Source organism: Durio zibethinus, chromosome 27 (genome assembly GCF_047325235.1).
Source record: "Durio zibethinus cultivar Kanyao isolate XHJ-2024 chromosome 27, ASM4732523v1, whole genome shotgun sequence".
Classification (NCBI taxonomy): Eukaryota; Viridiplantae; Streptophyta; class Magnoliopsida; order Malvales; family Malvaceae; genus Durio; species Durio zibethinus.
Window position 1 is genome coordinate 18,142,896 of NC_143188.1, and position 19,159 is coordinate 18,162,054.

Genomic DNA, 19,159 nt, shown 5'->3' on the forward strand with positions numbered 1-19,159 from the left:
AGTGCCACTCCTGTAATTTTATATTTATACCCCCTTCTTTGAAATATTCCTAGTTTAAGCACTATCAACGTGGACTACAAAAACAAATGTTGGCAGCTGATAATCTGTCAAATTTAAACATGTTATAATGACACAAATTATATGGAAAAATGACACGAAAATAATATAATTTCAAATTTTAGTGAAAATTATATATAAATAACAACAAAAACAAAAAATATATTTTATATTTTATATTTGATGTAATAACACAAATTGTTTGATAATTTTTGTATTTTACGTGTTAAATATAGATATACGAATTGTAAAAGTATCAATATAAAGCATGGCAAGACTGAAATTTTGATTGAACCTATTATACATATAACGTTGAGAAATTCTTTCAAAAGTCAGCAATAAGCTGTCCCTACAAAATTGAGGAATAAATCGCAGAACTTTTTATGCACAATATGCCATAATGTATTTTGAATTCTGAGCAACGTGCATTATGCCAAAATGCTTGAATAGTTGTCTTGATACCATTACCTGTAAGGACTACCAATGGATTGTCTTTCAGAACTTCAGTTGACTGTATAATTCTTCTTCTGTCTAATGAAAGTAAGCGATGGAACCATGTAGAATAATGGTATAATTTCATCTGCAAGCATTTCATGTCAATCAAGGAAGAAACCAATAAAAGGATGAAAAAAATGGTTCCATTTGAAGAAAATAACCAAGGTGAGGAGATGAAGATACTATATTAGACAAGGAAATACTCAGACAACAGTGCAGCAGTTGTAACACCAATCAAGCAAAGCAAGGAAATGAAATCAGCCATCCCGATTGATGAGTCTGATAAGAAGTAAAGTTTATGACCATTACTGTCACCCCTGAATCCCCTAACAATCATAGCCTATAAAAAAGAAATACAGTTGGTTAGATATTACAAGCAGAAACATTTAATGGCGGCTTTTCTTTTGGGGTCAAACTAGTGGAGGTGCTTCACGAACCAAGTCATGGCTAGAGGTGTAAACGAACAGTTCATGAACAGATTCTATTTTTGTTTGTTTATATTCGCTTATTTCAAAGTTCGTTAATTAAATGAACAAATCATGAACATGGTAAAGTTTGTTCATGCTTGGTTTGTTTACCCTCTGGAGTGTAAAAGAACAAACCATTCGATGAACAGTTCATGAATAGGTCCAGGTTTTGTTCATTTATGTTCATTTATTAAGCTTAACAAATGATTACAAACATTTCATGGATCGCTTATTAAACAAACATTTCACAAAAATAGCAATGTTCATTCATGTTCGGTTTGATTGCCCCCTAATTATGGCAATTTCTAGTGACACACCTAAAGTAATGTTCGTTGACTGAGAGTCCATAAAACCATATCCAAATATATGAAAACTGATTGTCAAAATGTATATTCCAACTGGATGTAGTGTAGGATGGCTAAACATGACCTGGTTCTAAAGTCAGCAGAGGTAATGTTGAAATTGAACAATTCAAAAAGCCACAAGAGAGCTATTAATCCATGACAAAATGATCAAATATAGAAAATGGCATTTAGAAGTAATTGTCTTAATATTGGATAGAAAAGTAGCATGAAAAAGAGCTCAGTCTGAATATTGACCTGGGATATTTGCTCTGCATGGCTAAAAATATTTTTGAAGATCCGCCGAATGTACGAGGCAAAAACTGAAATTGAAACCCCAGGAAAACAATAAGCAAATGAATACATGAAACCAAAAGCAGATAAGGCAGAATCAAAGCCCCCTTTGTCTCAATGTATTTGTCTATCAGACAATATGATTAAAAAAAAAATTTAAAACTTTATAGTCAACTTATAATTTTTCTAAGATTAACACGTACATAAAGTTTTAAAAATTTCAAAAACAGTCGATTAACAAAAAATATAAATTTTTTATGTAATGGACAAGCCAATTTGAACAAAGAAATGAATAAATAAGAAATAAAGGATATTTCCCAAGAATTACCTATTGTAAGAGTTATGTTAACCTACTGCAAACGATTAATTCTATGCATTTTAACTTCTGCAATTTGTTGCCTAAATCTGATTGTTCCACCTACCAAGCATGTTTTTAGCAATCTTAAAATTTTCATCATTTTTTTCCTTCTACGTTTTATCTACAGGGAAAAAAAGCAGCAAGTTTCACAAAAAATTTTCATCATTAAGAATTGCTAAAGATTCCCCCATTCACACAGAGTTCAGATACATAATTCTAAACTGTCATTGAATTCCTAATCATTTAAAATGAAGATGCAGGCAATCTGTAATTTTTTTATCAAAGCCAGCCATTATGCAGAAACATTTTCTTTTACTTCATTACTGCCCACTAAATTTAGTTTGTACTACTAGAAACTGTAACAAACCCTCCTCTTCCACCCCCTTCCCCCATCCATCTTTTTCCTCCCACATACAGAGAGAGAGAGAGAGAGAGAGAGAGAGAGAGAGAGAGAGAGAGAGAGAGAGCCTTGTCTAGTTTATATTCTTACTATCAATCGTCTCCATCATTGTCAACTGTTGCCAATTTATCCTACGAGATACAATCCCCAATGCAACATTACGAACCTGTTAACACATGAAGTTTGAAATGATTAATCTTCCATTAACAAACATAAACAAGAAAAAAAGGAACTTTCCTACTTAGTAGAATGCAGAGTAACCAGCATAATCTCTCTTACCTCATCAAAAACTAAATTGATAAACCTCAATGAGAGCATAAGTGTCAGAACAATTTCAGCCACTGGGACACCTAAATACCTCAAAGGGAGCATAAACCACCGCAAGGCAAATGCAAGTTGTTCTGGAGTTGTAGTTGCCAAGCAAAGGCTTGCACTTTGAAAGATCTTTAAAAAAAAATAGACAACAATCTTAAAATAATAAAGTTTATTTGTTTCTCAAAAGACATATTACCAAGCTAGTATGTAGGACATATACATATTTGTGTATTTATGCACTTGTCTATGCATATATAATAGACAATTTTAGAAAGTAATATAGACTTTTTGTTCATATGTTGTAGGCACTCAATTTCAACAAAGTAGAGGTAGCAATTGGGCAGGTTGAGTTACTTTGGATCCGATCATTTCAGGTTGCAGAAAATTAGGGTTGCTTTGGGTTTGGGTCATCTCAGGTTCGGATTACTTCGGGTTTCAATATTTCGGGTTTGACACTTGGGCTATTCAGGTTCAGATATCTAGATTGGATCATTTCTGGGTCCAAATTGTTGCGTTTCAAAGTTAAATCAACTTAATTTTAGGTCATTTTGAGTTATTCTTTCCGATAATTCAAGTTCAGATCTTTTAGATTTAGGTTAATTTGGGTTCCAATCATTTTGGGTTTGAATTGTTGACTTTTCTTGGTGAAATTGGGTTGGGTTGAGTTTGGGCGGGTTTTTTTGGGATTCGGATCAGCTGTGGCGGCTCTACAACAAAGTATTATTATGTGTATAAATATGGTCATATAAGCCTTGGGTTATGAAAATTGTAAGGGATTCTTTTCTTGAATGCCAGCAAGGGGGGGATTACTAACTTACAATGAAGGTTAAACACGATGCTGTAGTAGCAACAGACAAACCCTTCCTCGTAAACTGTAATGGTCCTAACTTCATAATTAAATATGAATAGCCACTTAACGATGTAGGAAGATCAGGCAACCCTGTGAGTGAAGATGCTGGGGTTCTCAACTGAACAAGTTGTGGTGCACCATCGGTACCAAGCCCTGACAGTATGAATAAAATTCCACAAAGTAGTGACACTCTTCCCAATTGATCCTACAAGAATTGCTGAAATCAGTATGCAAGTGCCAGTACTGTAATTTATGCATGTTATTTAGAAGGTAAATCTTACTACATGCATCTAGTATGCGTAGAATGTTTCCTAGTACCGTCCAAGTTAAACTTCAAAACACAATGTGAAGTTCAGAACACAGTTTAATGTACGTACAACAACCATGCAACAAAGGCAGCAACTAAAAGCCCTCATGGTCTAAAGGATGTCTTTAAACAATAGCATAAGTTGAAAACAGCATATAGATAGCAGATGAAAAAACCTACAACAAGTCATATTCTAAACTATACCGACTTGTCCAGAGTAACAGAACCTCCCTGAAAAAAAAAACCATTTGGCATAAAAAAAAAATTAAAATGCAGCTTAATCTCCAACTACAAAACGAGATTCACCAGATAAAAGGCAATATGCATCATTTTGTCCTCAATAATTTAAAACTGAACTTAATCAAATTCATTAAGGAAAAATTCAAGCAATATACAAGAAAGTTGCATCGATAAACTAAATAATTTATCAAGATACTGAGCTCTAGCAATTGATGAGTTTAAAACCTTACCATCCACACATGTTTTGGGAGAACTAATACTGACAAAAGAGCAATGTATGCTACCAGTCCAAAACGAACTACTAATTGGGAACGTGCTGGTAAAACAACCAACGCCAACAGCCATACCTGCATAATCAAGATTAGTATCTAAGTTATAGGGAAATAATCTCACAACAAAATATACATGTACTCTCTCAATTTTTTTCCACTGACATGCACAATTAAGGCAGAGACAAAAAAAAAAAAAAAAAACCAATAAGAAATTGACAAAGAAATTCTTCAGTGCACTCCATAATGAAACCAATCAACCCAAATTATCCCCGAAATGAAAATCAAAATTAGCATTTAACCAACTACACAAGAACCCAAATTCACGAATTTCATCAAAATTCAACGTGAAAAAGAAATCTTGCATAAAAAAAAATAAACTTATAACATTGAAAATTTAAATCTTTACCAATTTGATTCTAGGGTCCACTGAATGCAAAAAAGTGGTAGGTGAAGAAATGAACTGGCATATGGGACTTGAAGTTGCACTTGAAATCAATCTCAAAACTTTATCAGCTGCTAAACCTCCCGTGGGTAACCAGCTTAACCAGTTACTTGTTTCACCATTGTTACTTTCAATTGAAGCTTTGATTTGGAAATTCCTCTTCTTTGCAGTCAAATTAAGATTAGGGAATTTACTGTTATGTGAAAGGAGGGGTTTACGGCTTGGATGATTTTGGGGCAGAATTAAAATTCGGGCGGGGTTTGGGTCGATTAGGGATTTGAAATTAGGGTTGAACAAGAACTGAAAAGGAGTTGAGATTGTGCTGCGAGTGAAGTTCATTTCTTGTTCAGGTGATTGGAATTGATGGCGGGAATTTGGGTAATGTATTCGGATTTTGGATCTTATAATTGGCCCAACAAAGAAAAAAAAATATTTTTTAATAAAGTTAGTAAATTTAAAAAAAAAAATTAACAAAAGTTTTAAATTGATAAATTAATAAAATTCAATACAAAAATTAATAATATAAAAATATTATTAAAAATATCATTTATAATTTAAATTTATTAAATATTTATTTATTCGTCAAAACTTTTATTAAAAATATTTATCTAAAAAAGATATTAAAATTTATCAATTTTTTAAAAAATTTTGCACACCTTTTTTTTTTTTAACAAACCCTTTTAATTTTTAATTTAATTTAATTTCATTATTTTTAATAAAAAATTTCATAAATTTCATCTACAAAACTTTATTTACATCTTTTAAGACTTAACCACAGTCAAAAAATAGGTTTTAACCAAGCTTTTATCACTAACCACCAAAATGGATAAGTTTAAAGGCCCCGGAATGGTTGGTTATAATGAAATTATTTTATAACTAAATAAATAAATTTAGTTAATTTTGAAATTTTAAAACATTAATTTTGAAAAAATCAAATTGATTGAATTGAGAATTGAAAGCTATCAAAGTTTTGTAATAACTACTATGAAATCGGATCCATGAGATCAAAACTGGCCAAGTACATGCAGAAATTAACATGGTTCAATCATTAGAAATCACAATTCTATTAAAATCCAACACAATGTGTTAATTAATACGAAGTCTCTGAAATTTCACAAGATTTAATAAAATGAAAAGAACAACATTGTAACAGAAACACACCGGGGATGGAAATTCAGTTGAACTCTCTTTGTATATATATATAGTGGTAAAACTGATCAAGCGGGCCCAGTAGAAGCAGGATTCCTCTTTGAAGCAACATCTTCAACCCCAGCTTGGATAGCACCGGCGCAAAACAACTGTGTTGTGCTCACAATTATAGTCATCACTTCTAAAGTCCTCTGCAATGCATTATCAATCCAACAATTTCAAATACTAATTATAATTAGAATCATATGAAATTACATTTTATTCAAAATACACTTTTGGCTTACCAAGTTGGCATCTGCCCACCCAATGTTGATCTCTTTACATGCCAATCTGCATAACATGGCTTTAACCCACGGTTAAAATAATGTATAAAATGTGAAAAAAAAAAAAAAAAAGGGGGAGGGATTTGGAAGTGGGGATGTATCTCAAATATGAATGATTTTGTTATGTTTGTGATTTATTTGTTTAATTAGTGAATTTTAAAATGTTGTTTGTTATCGTTTATTAAGTTTAATAAATAAATATATGCAAACGAACAAAAATTGAGTATATTCATAAATTGTTTGTCAAATTTTTTTTTTATTTATGTAAATGAACCGAATATAAATAAATTTTGTTATATTTGTGATCTGTTCATTTAATTAATAAATTTTAAAATATTATTTGTAATTGTTTGTTAAGTTTAATAAATAAATTTAAATAAATATAAATTGAGTATGTTCATGAAATGTTTGTTGAATGCTCTTTTGATTTATAAATTTTAATATGTTCATAATCTATTTATTTAATTAATAAATTTTAAAATGTTATTTGCAATCATTTTTTAAACTTAATAAACGAATAGAAACTTAATATGATCATGGCTTTGTTTTTCGATTTGAAACTATGAAGTTAAACTAACCCCATGGCTAGCAGAGTGAGTGTCCAAGTGAGCAGGGATGAAGCAGCAGCAGCATTTAAATTAGAGGCATCCCATTGAAGAACATTGGTGAGACCAGTAACTGAGGTGGTAACGCCTACAACACCAGCAATGAGGGAGAAAATGACAAAGAAACCGGTGGCCATGTTCCCCATTGGAAAGTATATGGGAAATATACGAGCTGGGATTGATAAAACAGATGCTGCAGCCAAAAAAAAAAAAAAACAAATCACTTATGAAAGTGACAGCAAAACAGGCCTGTATGATCTTATGCCAAAATAAAAACAAATCAAATTCACCTGTTTCATGAGTTCTTTCAATTGCATGATTCACTACCCATCCAGCTATTATTGTTACAATGATATACAGCCCAAGATTGAGAAACAACAGCATTATTGCAGCTGGCTTTGGTCCTTCAGAAGCCATGGCTTAGAACTTTTTTCTTTGGGGTAGATGAAGATTACAATTGTTGTTAAGCAATTCAGGCAGAAATGACTAAATATATAGGCAAGAACTTGTTATTTTCTAACCAGGAAAATGAAGTAATCATTGTTTCCTCCTGTAAAGAAAATGAAGCTTCTTCAATTCAAAGGAATGGCTTGATTCCTAAACCTCATTTGAGGTTTGCCTCAAAAGAGGGAAAAGTATGGAATTCAGATATCCAATCTTATTTTAGTTGGCTAATTTGTCTACATTAAACCCATAGGACTAAACTTTGGACCCATGGAATAAAGTTTTCCTGCCTCACAAACAAACAAAGGATAAAGTTGCATGAAATGGTACCAAGCATTGATTGTCAGTTTGCACCAGTGTTGCATTTTTTTTTTTATTAAAGCATATATATTGCAATTTGAAGATAAAAAAATTGTACATGTTGAATTTTAAATTTTAAATCATTTTTTAAAAATAATTGTATATACATGAACTTTATTTTATCTTATTTGGGTATATAGTTATACTTATATTCTATTTTATCTTAATTTTTCTCATTTTAATTTTTTCTCGGTTAATAAATCTAGTAATAAATTAAATAATTTATGTATTTATATCATATTTTATTTTATGTCTAATAAATATAAAATATAAATATTACGTATTAAATTTATATCGATACAATAAATATAAAATATATTTTTTATTTTGACAGAATTTAGATTTTATTAAAATTTTAAATCAAATCATTTTTATGTTTTTAATACTGTTTTGGTATACGGTATTTTAAATTACTGAAATTACATATATGCTCACCCTTTCATCAAGAATCATAAATCAGTAAACATCTAAAAAATCCATGAACCGATGATAGTTGAAAAGACCATTAATTCTGATTTAAAAGACATAATCCATTTGAGAACCATTTGACAAGCTATCTAATCACAAGGCAATTACTCATTTTAGGGCCTTTATTTTACAGGGACATTTCCTAAAAGCCTAATTAGAAAAAGGGCAAAACCATCCCTGTCAATCAGCTGAGTAAACCAAACTGCTTCCTTCTTGAGTACCATTATCTGTCTCCCAAATTGCCTCAATCAAACCTTCAAAGCAATCTTTTGAGCAGCAAGTGCTTCAGCTTCAAGTGTTGGCTCATATGATATTGTGGTTTCCGCCAACAACGATGTTACAACATAAGGGTCCATGATTGAAGCTGGCTGCCGATCTTCCAAGTAACCTAACAAAATGAATATGGAAAGAGCATCATTGTAAAGTTTGTTGTCAAAAAATTAGATTTCTTAACACGTGTAAAATATAAAAATCATTTTTTAAAATTTGTCAAACATAAATATAATTTTTATTAAAATTTTAAATCATAATGATTTTGTATTTTTTTCGAATGATTTTTATATTGTATCATCTTATAGTGTTCAAAATTGTCAAGTTTACGGTAATACATTTTCCATTCTTCTTAGTGCCACACCCAACTCAGATTGAGCAACCACGATTAGCCACTCCCTGCAAGTTGAAATTTACGAAATTTTATGAACATTAAACAAAGTATGTAACGTTTCCATGGCTTCCATTACTAGCTATGGAAATCTCATGAAACATACCCAAGAAAATGTGTTGGTGTTGGCTGTTTCCTGCTTACCTGTCACTCTTTTCTCATTTCCTTCACCATAGGTACTAATATGCTCCTTATGTCGGAGTGACAAATTCAATATCGCTTTCTTTATAACTTCATAGCCACCATCTTCTCTCTCGTAACGATTTTGGAATCGTCAGACGTAAATGAATTTTAAAATCAAAGTAAATGGAAGAGTCATCATCAATCTTTGTTAGGGTAATATTAGCCATCCAAAAGTTTATCTTTTTAATAAAACTATAAAAACGAATTTAAAATTTATCAAAGAGATAATTTTCGGTCTACGAAAAATTAGGTTAGGCTCGGAAATCAATTACGTGTGGAGAAGGATTAGCACCCCCACAACACCCATAAATTGATACCATTTAATTATGCGCTATTTTCGATGTTGGATAAAAATGGTTTTGACTTGAAATTTAATAGTAATTCCCTTCATTTGAAAAAATAAAATTTTGCTAAAGCTCTTTATTTAGGAATATCGAGAAAATATTGAAGTTAAAGAATTATTTTAAAATTCTCCAATATCTAGGCAGAATTTAAATTGGAGAATTTAAAATAACTCTTTTCGCTTAAGATTTCACATAATAATTCTTAAAATAAAATAACAACTTTATAGAAGATAAATGTTAGTGACTCTCCAACATCTACGCAAAGTACCAAGAATTAATTCTTTCGGAATGTTATTTTTATTTTATTTTATAATATCATAATTTTTTAAAATGTATTATTTTTTTTATTATAAAATATTTTATCATTAAATAGTAAATAAAAATTAAAAAGAGAATAATACAGACAATTATTGATGATAACACGCTAACGTATGTATGCTAATGAATGTCATGTAAAATGAAATGCAATTTAAAAGTTGGATTCTTAAGTATAATTAGACCACCCTGACTCTCCAACATCTAGCTAGAGCTTAGGTACGACTGTTTATATTTAAGATCTTAATTTACTATTATACTTTTTATTTATTAATCTTATTATTAATGCGAATTAAGAATTCGTGTAAAAAACTTAACGAAGTAAAGTTTCTTAAATACCCCATCATCTAGGCAGCATTCAGGAATAGATTACTTCAAATGAGATTTTTACACGTGCCCTTAAGATTTTCAGAATGTTTTGAATAAGGGCTTGAGTAAAGGTTCGGATTTTAGGGTTTTGGTTTGAGTTTTGAAAGTTTTAGGGTTTGGTTTTAAGGTTTAGAGAGTCTTAAGGCTTTGATTTTAGGGTATAGAAGATTTAGGGTTTTGATTTTAGAGTTTAAAAATTTTAAGGTTTCGGTTTTAAAATTTGAGGTTTAGGGTTTTGATTTAAGGGTTTGGATTTAAGAGTTAAAGGTTTGGGATTTCGAATTTTGGGGGATTTTGGATTTTGAGGATTTCAGAAACCTAAGATTTTGAAAATTAAGAATTGGTGTTTAAGGTTTCGTTTTTAAGAAAATACGAACATCTCTAAAGTTTTCAGCATCTAGGCGGATTTTCAAAGCAAGTTCGATTTTAATGATTTTTGAAAACTAATTAAAATTTTCATATATATATATTTTTTATGAAAATTTCTTAATAATAATTCCCAACATCTAGGCGAAATTATTTCTTTAGGAAATTTTTTTTTTATTCCCTCCAACATCTAGGCAGGAAAAATAATAATAATTATTCTATTATAATTATTATTTAAGCATTTTTAATATTTGTTTAGTTATTATCTTATTTTATTTTCATTTTTATTATTGTTAAATTTAACATGCATGAATAAAAAAAATACTCAAAATAACAAAAATGATAATATATAAAAAAATTAAGAAATTTTAAAAAAATATATATACCTGAATAGGACCGATCAACGGTCCAATCAACGACCAGTTTGGCTGGATCGAAAAGGGGTTGGTTCGGCTCACGGTTCTGTCGAACCGACTAAGGAGCAGTTCAGTTCGGTTTGATCGAACCGGTTCAGAGCTGTTGGAGGAACTGGATTGACGGGTCATTATGCGGATCTCGGGTCGGGTCACGGGTGAGTGCGGGGATCCTCTTTGGTCCAGATGACAATGTTTTGATTCTTATTCTGAAACGACGTCGTTTTGGACAGCTGAGGCTATATATAAACCAAGTTTTTTTTTTAACTCAATTTTCTTTTGTCTAAAAAAAAAAATTTTAGAGCTCTGGAGAGAGCTCGGGGAATCCACCGGTGACTGACTGCTGGTGTCACGCTACCACGTCGGTCGCCGTCTGGGCCTCCGCCAGTGGTTTTTGTCGGTGGTCGAAAAATTTTAAAATCCTCCTAAAAACTCTATTCGACGAGATCTTTCAGGATCCGATCTCTTTTTCATCGAAAACGAAGATCGAGGTTCAAAGTTTTCTGTTCTCTTTTTAAAAAAAAAAAAATTGAAGCTGATAATGATTTTTTTATTTTTTACAGGTAGCTTGGCACTGGGTTCCTCCCCTAGCGAGGACTTTTTTTTTGTTTTGGTTTCTGGTGGGTGAGGGGTTTCTAGTGGGTGAGAGGTTGATTGGGGTTAGGAATAATAGTGTGTCTGTGTGGGCTACTTTGGTGGTGGCTATTGGTTTGAATGCTTCCAACAAGACTGAAAGGAAGAAGATCTGGTGTTTTATAGAGCTGAGATGGTGGTAGCAGGTTGAGCGTGCACCTGGCAAGGAATAGGTGATGGTTCTCGATAGTCAGAACTGGTGAGGTGCAGGGTATAGTGAGGGGACAGGCTAGGTGTCATGAGCCAACCTTGTATATGGCCATGATCGAGACTTAGATTGCCATGAGCCACTCATGTATAGGGCTATGGCCGGGTAGATTTCTTGTGCTAGGAAAAGTGTCCCTATTTCAAACATTGTAATGGTTAGTGGTAGCATAGCTCTAAAATCTCTAAGGCTCTTTAGAGGGGTGAACCGACAGTTTAGTGTTGGGCTGTCTCATCGGTTGCTATGCGAGCCTAGACCATCTACCAAGGGCTGCCCCCTGGCCCTGGTGATGGTGAGAAATCTCGATGCATGATTTTCGATTATAATAAAATTTACCCCGATTGAATGTCTCGAATGTTACCTCAATGTGTTTTTTTTTTCTCGATGTGAATATGCCTTCTTTTGTGTGTGTGCTTGAGATTGATCTCGATATATTGTCTTATTGTGAATGCTTGAGACTAACCATGGCTTATGATTATTTGTTCAGATAGCGATCTATTGAAGGCTAACTTTGGTAGGAACGTCCATTCAAGTGCCGCACGGTCTATTGCTTGTTGAGAGAAAACTTAGTCTGTGACACGTGGTATCAGAGCACGGTTGAGAAGTGCTAGAAAATGGATGAGATGGCCATAAGTGGTGGACCCAATCATCAACAAAAAATTGAAAAACTTGAGGTCGCGATGCCGTAATGAAAATTCATATGGCGACTAAAGATCGAGTGAGGGAGATTGAGACAACCCAGCGGGAGTTATCCGATACTCTTCACAACGTGAGCGAGGAGGCTAGAGATGCCTTGAATATTCTCCAAAAAGAGTTTGAAGAGCTCAGAGCACAGGTGAGCATCTTACAAATGGCTGTGGCCAGATCGAGTTCGAGCTCGATGGAAAGGGAAAAAAGACCCAAAGTGCTGGAACCTCGATGCTATGATGGGGCAAGGGATGCTAAGGAACTTGAAAATTTCTTGTTTGACATGGAACAGTACTTTCGAGCTGTACACACGGATTCAGAGGAAGACAAGGTAGCAATGGCATCGATGTACCTCACAGAGGATGCCAAACTATGGTGGCGCTCCAAGTTTGTCAATGACGATTACCCGATTAAGACTTGGACGGACCTGAAGCGAGAATTGAAAAACTAGTTTTTCCTTAAGAATGTGGAGTATATAGCTCGAAGGAGACTTCGAGAATTGGTGCAAATAAGAATAGTGCGAGAGTTTGTAAGGAGCTTTTTTACCCTAATATTGGATATTCGAGACATGTCCGAAAAGCACAAGGTGTTCTATTTTCTTGAGGGCCTCAAGACTTGAGCCAGGACAGAACTACTAAGATAGAAAGTGCAAGACGTGGCCACGACCATGGCTACAGCTGAACGTCTTCACGATTATAATGATGGCTCCTCAAAATAGAAAAATCCTTCATCAGCTGGCAGTAGCTTCAACTTTGAAAGTGGGAGAAAGATGACTAGGTTGGACTGACCCTTCAGTGGGAGATCAGACAGGAGGTCCTTTGGTCGAGATAGCACCCAACCCAAAACAAGCAACGCAATGATTTTCAAGCTTAGGCAATCGTTAGCTTGCTTTCTTTGCAAGGGGTCGTATCGGATGGCCAAATGCCCGCACAAAAGAACCCTTAATGCCTTAAGAACCTCATCTCAAGAGTCCGTAAAAGTGTCAGAGAGCGTTGAAAAAGTTGAAGAGGAACCAGCCAAGATGGGTTCAATAAGGTTCTTCAATGCCCTCCACACCCAATCGAACACTATAAAGAAAGAGCAGAGTAGAGGCTTGATGTATGTGAACTTAATGATCAATGAGAAGGCCACCAAAACCATGGTGGATACGGGTGCAACCGACACTTTCATCACACCAAAAAAATAAAAAGGTGTAGTCTTTAGGTTAGCAAAGACTGTGGACGAATGAAGGCGGTCAATTCACCAACTTTTACGATAAGTGGAAGCTTCAAGAGTGTGACAACCAAATTGGGGCCATGGAAAGGAAAGGTAGACTTTGCAGTTTCCCCCATGGATGACTTTGATGTCGTTCTCGGATTAAACTTCATGATGTTAGCTCAAATGATCCCTATCCCCGTCGCTAGTTGCTTGTTGTTCTTAAGGGAACATCCATGTGTGGTGCCAGCCAATATCTTACCAAAGAATGGGAAGAAAATGATTTCAGCTTTGCAGTTTAAGAAAGGGGTAAAGAAAAGGGAACCCTTCTTTGTGGCTATGTCGATCTACAAAGAAGGGTCGAAAGTAGAACCATTACCCGATGGTGTGAAAAAAAATGTTGGAAAAATTCGAATAGGTGATGCCAAAGATGTTGCCTAAGGTTTTACCCCCTCGACGAGTAGTGGACCATGAAATTGAGCTCCTTCCAAGAGTAAAACCCCCTACTAGAGCCCCTTACTGCATGGCCCCGCCAGAGTTAGCCGAACTAAAAAAATAGTTAGATGAGCTTCTACAAGCCAGGTTCACCAGACCATCAAAAGCTCTTTTCAGAGCGTCAGTGCTATTTCAGAAGAAGCATGATGGAAGTTTATGATTATGTGTTGACTATAAGACCCTGAACAAAGTCACCGTAAGAAACAAGTATCCCATCCCTCTTATAGCAGGCTTGTTTGATCAATTGAGTCGGACCAAGTACTTCTCCAAATTGGACCTAAGATCTGGCTACCATCAAGTCAGAATTGTTGAGGGAGATGAGCCAAAGATCACTTGTGTAACACAGTATGGTGCATTTGAATTTCTTGTTATGTCCTTTGGACTGACCAATGCTCCTATCACATTTTGTATATTGATGAATCAGGTGTTTCATGACTACCTAGACAAATTTGTAGTCATCTATTTAGACGACATAGTGGTATATAGCTCTACCTTGGAAAAACATCAAGAACACTTGCGTCAGGTGATTCAAAGGTTACAGGACCACCAGTTATATGAAAAAAGGGAGAAGTGTGCATTTGCTCAGACCTAAATCTATTTTCTCGGTCACATTGTCAAACATGGCCATATTCGAATGCACATGGAAAATGTTAGGGCCATCAAGGAGTGGATAACACCGAAGAATGTTAGTGAGCTCCGCTCATTTTTTAGACTAGCCAACTATTATAAAAGGTTTGTGGAAGGGTACTCTCGCAAGACCACGGCCCTCACGGAGCTATTGAAGAATGAGCATAAATAGTGTTGGACGAGTGAGTGCCAAGAGGCCTTTGAGGGATTGAAGAATGCTATTATAAAGGATCCCATCTTAGCTCTCCTTGATATTGAAAAACCTTTCGAAGTTCAGACGGATGCATCTGATTTTGTTATTGGAGGAGTACTTTTACAACAACATCACCCGATAGCATTTGAAAGTAAGAAGTTAAGCGAAGCTGAGAGGAAATATACGGCCCAAGAAAAAGAGCTCCTGACGGTGGTTCACTGCTTAAGAGCTTGACGACATTACTTGTTGGGTTCACACTTTGTCGTGAAGACAGACAATTCGACCGTTAGCCATTTTCTCACTCAACCAAGGCTTACGGCGAAACAAGCTAGGTGGCAAAAATTTTTAGTGAAGTTCGACTTTTATTTTGAGCACACCGCTGTAAAGACCAATCAAGTGGCTGATGCATTGAGCAAGTGAATAGATTTAGCGGCCCTTAGAAGAATTACCCTAATGGCGGCTAGCAAAGCCACTACAGACATTCACAAGTTGATTAGAGATCATTTAGGGAAAGACTCGCAAGCCTGTGCCATCCTAAAGCTAGTGGAGAAAGGGAAGTCCAAGTACTTCTGGCAAGAAAATAGGGTTTTGTGGACCAAGGGGCCTCGAGTGTTTGTGCCAAGAGCAGGAGGTCTGAGACAGATACTGATAAGGGAATCTCATGACACACCATGGGTCGGACATCCAGGCTGGCAACGTACTTTGGCGTTATTGAAACAGGGATACTATTAGCCTCACATGCGACAAGATGTGATGGACTATACGAAGACTTGCCTCATTTGCCTACAAGATAAAATTGAAAAGAGGAAACCTGCAGGCATGCTTGAACCATTATCAGTACCCGTCAAACCGTGGGAAAGCATCTCCCTCGATTTCATTTCGAGCTTGCCCAAGGTTGGTGATCTTGGAGCTATTTTGGTGGTGGTTGACCGGTTCTCTAAGTACACCACATTCATTTCTACTCACAAGTATTGTACAGAGAAAGACACAGCTCGACTATTGTTCAAACATGTGGTCAAATATTGGGGCCTCCCTCAAAACATTATCAGTGATAAAGATCCGAGATTCACGGGGTCTTTCTGGAGAGAACTTTTCAAGATATTGAGGTCTCAACTCAACATCTCCTCAAGCTATCACCCTCAAACCGATGGTCAAACGAAACGGTTCAACGGACTACTCGAAGAATACTTGAGGCACTTTGTTCAAGCCAATCAGAAGGACTGGCCTTCATGATTGGACGTTGCTCAACTCTGCTTTAATTCCAACAAAAGCTCTTTCACCAACAAAAGCCCATTTGAGGTGGTCATCAGACAATTACCAAGGCTACCCTACACTTCCTTGAAACAATATGGAGGAAAGAATCTGAGAGCCTTCAACCTCAGTAAGGAGTGGAAACAAAACACGGAGATTGCACAAGCCTACTTGGAGAAAGCATCAAAGCGGATGAAAAAATGGGCAGACAAGGGTCACAGGGCTCAACAATTCCAAGTTGGTGATTTGGTTCTTGTCTGACTAGTTCCTGAACAAACCAGGTTCTTGAGAAAGAGAGATCGTAGACTGGTGCGCAAATATGAGGGTCCAGTAAAAATCCTTTCCAAGGTGGGGAATGCTTCTTACAAAATCGACCTACCAAAGTGGATGAAGGTGCACCCAGTATTTCATGTGAGCAACCTGAAACTTTTCCATGTAGATCCTACAGATGCTAGCCGAAGGGAGCCAACCAGAACCGCCATCACCATGAAGCTACCCTCAGAGCGTCGAGTCGAAGAGATCTTAGCTGACAGGGAAACCAAGATATCTCGAAGACTAGTTCGGGAATACTTAGTGAAGTGGAAGGGATTAGGACTAGAAAAAACCAGCTGGGAAAGAGAACACAACCTCCAGAGATTTCAAAGAAAGATTGAAGAATTTCAAACCAGCAAGTCGACGAGGACGTCGATAGAATAGGTGGGAGAGGATGTCATGAGCCAACCTTATATAGGGCCATGACCAGGACTTAGGTTGCCATAAGCCACCCATGTATAAGGCTATGGCCGGGTAGATCCCTTGTGCTAGGAAAAGTGTCCCTATTTCAAACATTGTAATGGTTAGTGGTAGCATAGCTCTAAAATCTCTAAGGCTTTTTAAGGGGGTGAGCCGGCAGCGTAGTGTTGGGCTGTCTCACTGATTGCTATGCGAGCCTAGGCCATTCACCAAGGGCTGCCCCCTGGCCTTGGTGATGGTGGGAAGTCCCGATGTATGATTCTCAATTATAATAAAATTCACCCCGATTGAATGTCCCGAATGTTACCTCGATGTGTTTTTCTTTTTCTCGATGTGAATATGCCTTCTTTTGTGTGTGTATTTGAGATTGATCTCAATATATTGTGTCTTATTGTGAATGCTTGTGACTAATCATGGCTCATGGTTATTTGTTCAGATAGCGATCTATTGAAGGCTGACTTGAGTGGGAGCGTCCATTCAAGTGCCGCACAGTCTATTGCTTGTTGAGAGAAAGCTTAGTCCGTAACACTAAGGGTAGGTGGCCAGTCGTGCCTTGCACGGCACCACTGCCATCCCAATTTTTTTGGTTCTGTTGTTGTTTTTTTCTTTTTATATTTTATATTATTTTTTTAATAATTAAAAATTAATAAAATTTTAATTTTAATTAAATCAATATTATTGTTATTAATAAACAAGAACTAAAAAAAGTATATCCGGACAAAACCGGTGTCTACACTCTCATGCTCTTTGTACTGTTTTAATAGAATCTTATTACTTTAATTAAAAGTGCTACTACATAAATTTGCAAAGAGGCATAAAATTTCCAAAGTTGCTATTCAAGCTAAGAACGGTCATGAACAAGTACCTGTAATTGGTGTGGCATCCAGCACCATTCTAGTCACCCTAGCAACAGGATAAAGAATTGAGCAACCCCTTTAATGTACTAATGGTAAGAATTGAACTGTCTCAGGACTATTTTAGTATTGTTGTTGCGGTTGGAAAAAGTTTGGATCGGAAAAATTGTGCTTAAAAAGTATTCCTAATGTTAAATTACCTCTATTGGTTTAGGATCAAGAGAGAGAACAACACCAGCTTATTCAGTGATTCTCTGTAAGAACGTAGGAAAAACATTGGTAAGTTATTCAAAATTTTTTTCCTACCTTTCAACCGGATCATATGGAGAAGAAATACGTCAAGAATGTATCTGGAACACCAGATATGATCATCAGCTTCAATACCAACACTTGGACCAACTTGATACTCCCGCTGCATGGTAATTTACAAAATCAGATGGTGATAACTAATGAACAAACAAGCATGATTGCAACAGTAGCTCATTTTCATTAGCAAGTTGAAAAGGCCTCCATGGCTGCAGACCTGGCCTGGCATAACCTCCACATTGGTGTCACAAATGTTAATGCCGGCATATAAGCAAGATTTGTAATGAGCATCTGAGATGTCACGCACAATGACTTGTCAGCTCCAGCTCCACAGTAATAAGGACCCTGCATTTGGCGTAAACGAATCATTTTCACTTATCATGAATTTACAGTCCTCTACAACTGTTTTAGCCTCATAAAAATTGAGTCTTATTATCACCTGAGGACCAGGGTAGCCTCCAACAGGCCATCCCAAAGCCCATTTAACATTTTGTTGAAGTAAGGTGTACTCTTGCTCGATCCCAAACCTAAATAGGAAGGTATAATAACATAAGGGCATTTCCCGTTTTTAAGACACATGTATATAATCTTTTTATTTTTCATATACTTGAAGTATATATAAATTAATTCACATATATATAAAAATTAAAAATAAAAATTATATAAAAGCAAAAATTAAGTTATATATAATTTTTATTTTTAATTTTTAATTTTTAAATATATAATTTTAAATTTTATTTTTTATATATATGTGAATTTAATATAATTCTATTAAATTTATTTTAATAATTTATTTTAAATTTTTTATATAAATAGGTGGGCTTAAATTTATTTTTTTAATTTGAGTTGAATTTGAAAAAATTTTGAGACTCAAAATTTTATATCGGACTGGACAGAACCTGTCAAACATATAAACTATTAATATCAAATATGACTCTAATTTCAATATAATCCGATCCGATCTATGAACATTTTTATATTTTGTTTAGATAATATATATATATATATATATACGTATATAATAAAAGTTGCAATCTGAAAATAAAGAACAAAAATTGAGATTTGAATATAAACCTATTCAATATTATTTTTTAAAAATGATTATATAAATTAATTTAATTAAATTTTGAATTATAACCTAAGT

General features: G+C 34.9%; 2 protein-coding genes and 1 pseudogene across 5 annotated transcripts; all 3 read right to left on the minus strand.

Moving 5' to 3' along the window:
* Positions 1-319: 319 nt before the first annotated feature.
* ABCI12 (cobalt ion transmembrane transporter) lies at positions 320-5,223 on the minus strand. Of its 4 annotated transcripts, none has more exons than XM_022867083.2 (8): positions 4,803-5,222; positions 4,355-4,471; positions 3,546-3,782; positions 2,692-2,856; positions 2,503-2,578; positions 1,619-1,683; positions 756-892; positions 320-637 (listed from the first exon to the last, which is right to left on the minus strand). In XM_022867083.2, exons 1-8 carry the CDS (start codon positions 5,175-5,177, stop codon positions 634-636), a joined length of 1,176 nt encoding a protein of 391 aa, XP_022722818.2. In that variant the 5' UTR covers positions 5,178-5,222; the 3' UTR covers positions 320-633. The 4 variants fall into 4 exon arrangements, with proteins under 4 accessions (XP_022722818.2, XP_022722812.2, XP_022722816.2 ...); XM_022867081.2 differs by having other exon boundaries at positions 498-637; positions 736-892; XM_022867077.2 differs by lacking the exon at positions 756-892 and having other exon boundaries at positions 4,803-5,223.
* A 628-nt stretch (positions 5,224-5,851) lies between these two features.
* Positions 5,852-7,421, minus strand: LOC111280113 (AWPM-19-like family protein). Its single transcript, XM_022867278.2, has 4 exons — positions 7,206-7,421; positions 6,889-7,108; positions 6,272-6,317; positions 5,852-6,178 (listed from the first exon to the last, which is right to left on the minus strand). Exons 1-4 carry the CDS (start codon positions 7,330-7,332, stop codon positions 6,056-6,058), a joined length of 516 nt encoding a protein of 171 aa, XP_022723013.1. The 5' UTR covers positions 7,333-7,421; the 3' UTR covers positions 5,852-6,055.
* A 1,014-nt stretch (positions 7,422-8,435) lies between these two features.
* LOC149511090 (glutamine synthetase leaf isozyme, chloroplastic-like) lies at positions 8,436-18,574 on the minus strand (annotated as a pseudogene).
* Positions 18,575-19,159: the final 585 nt, after the last annotated feature.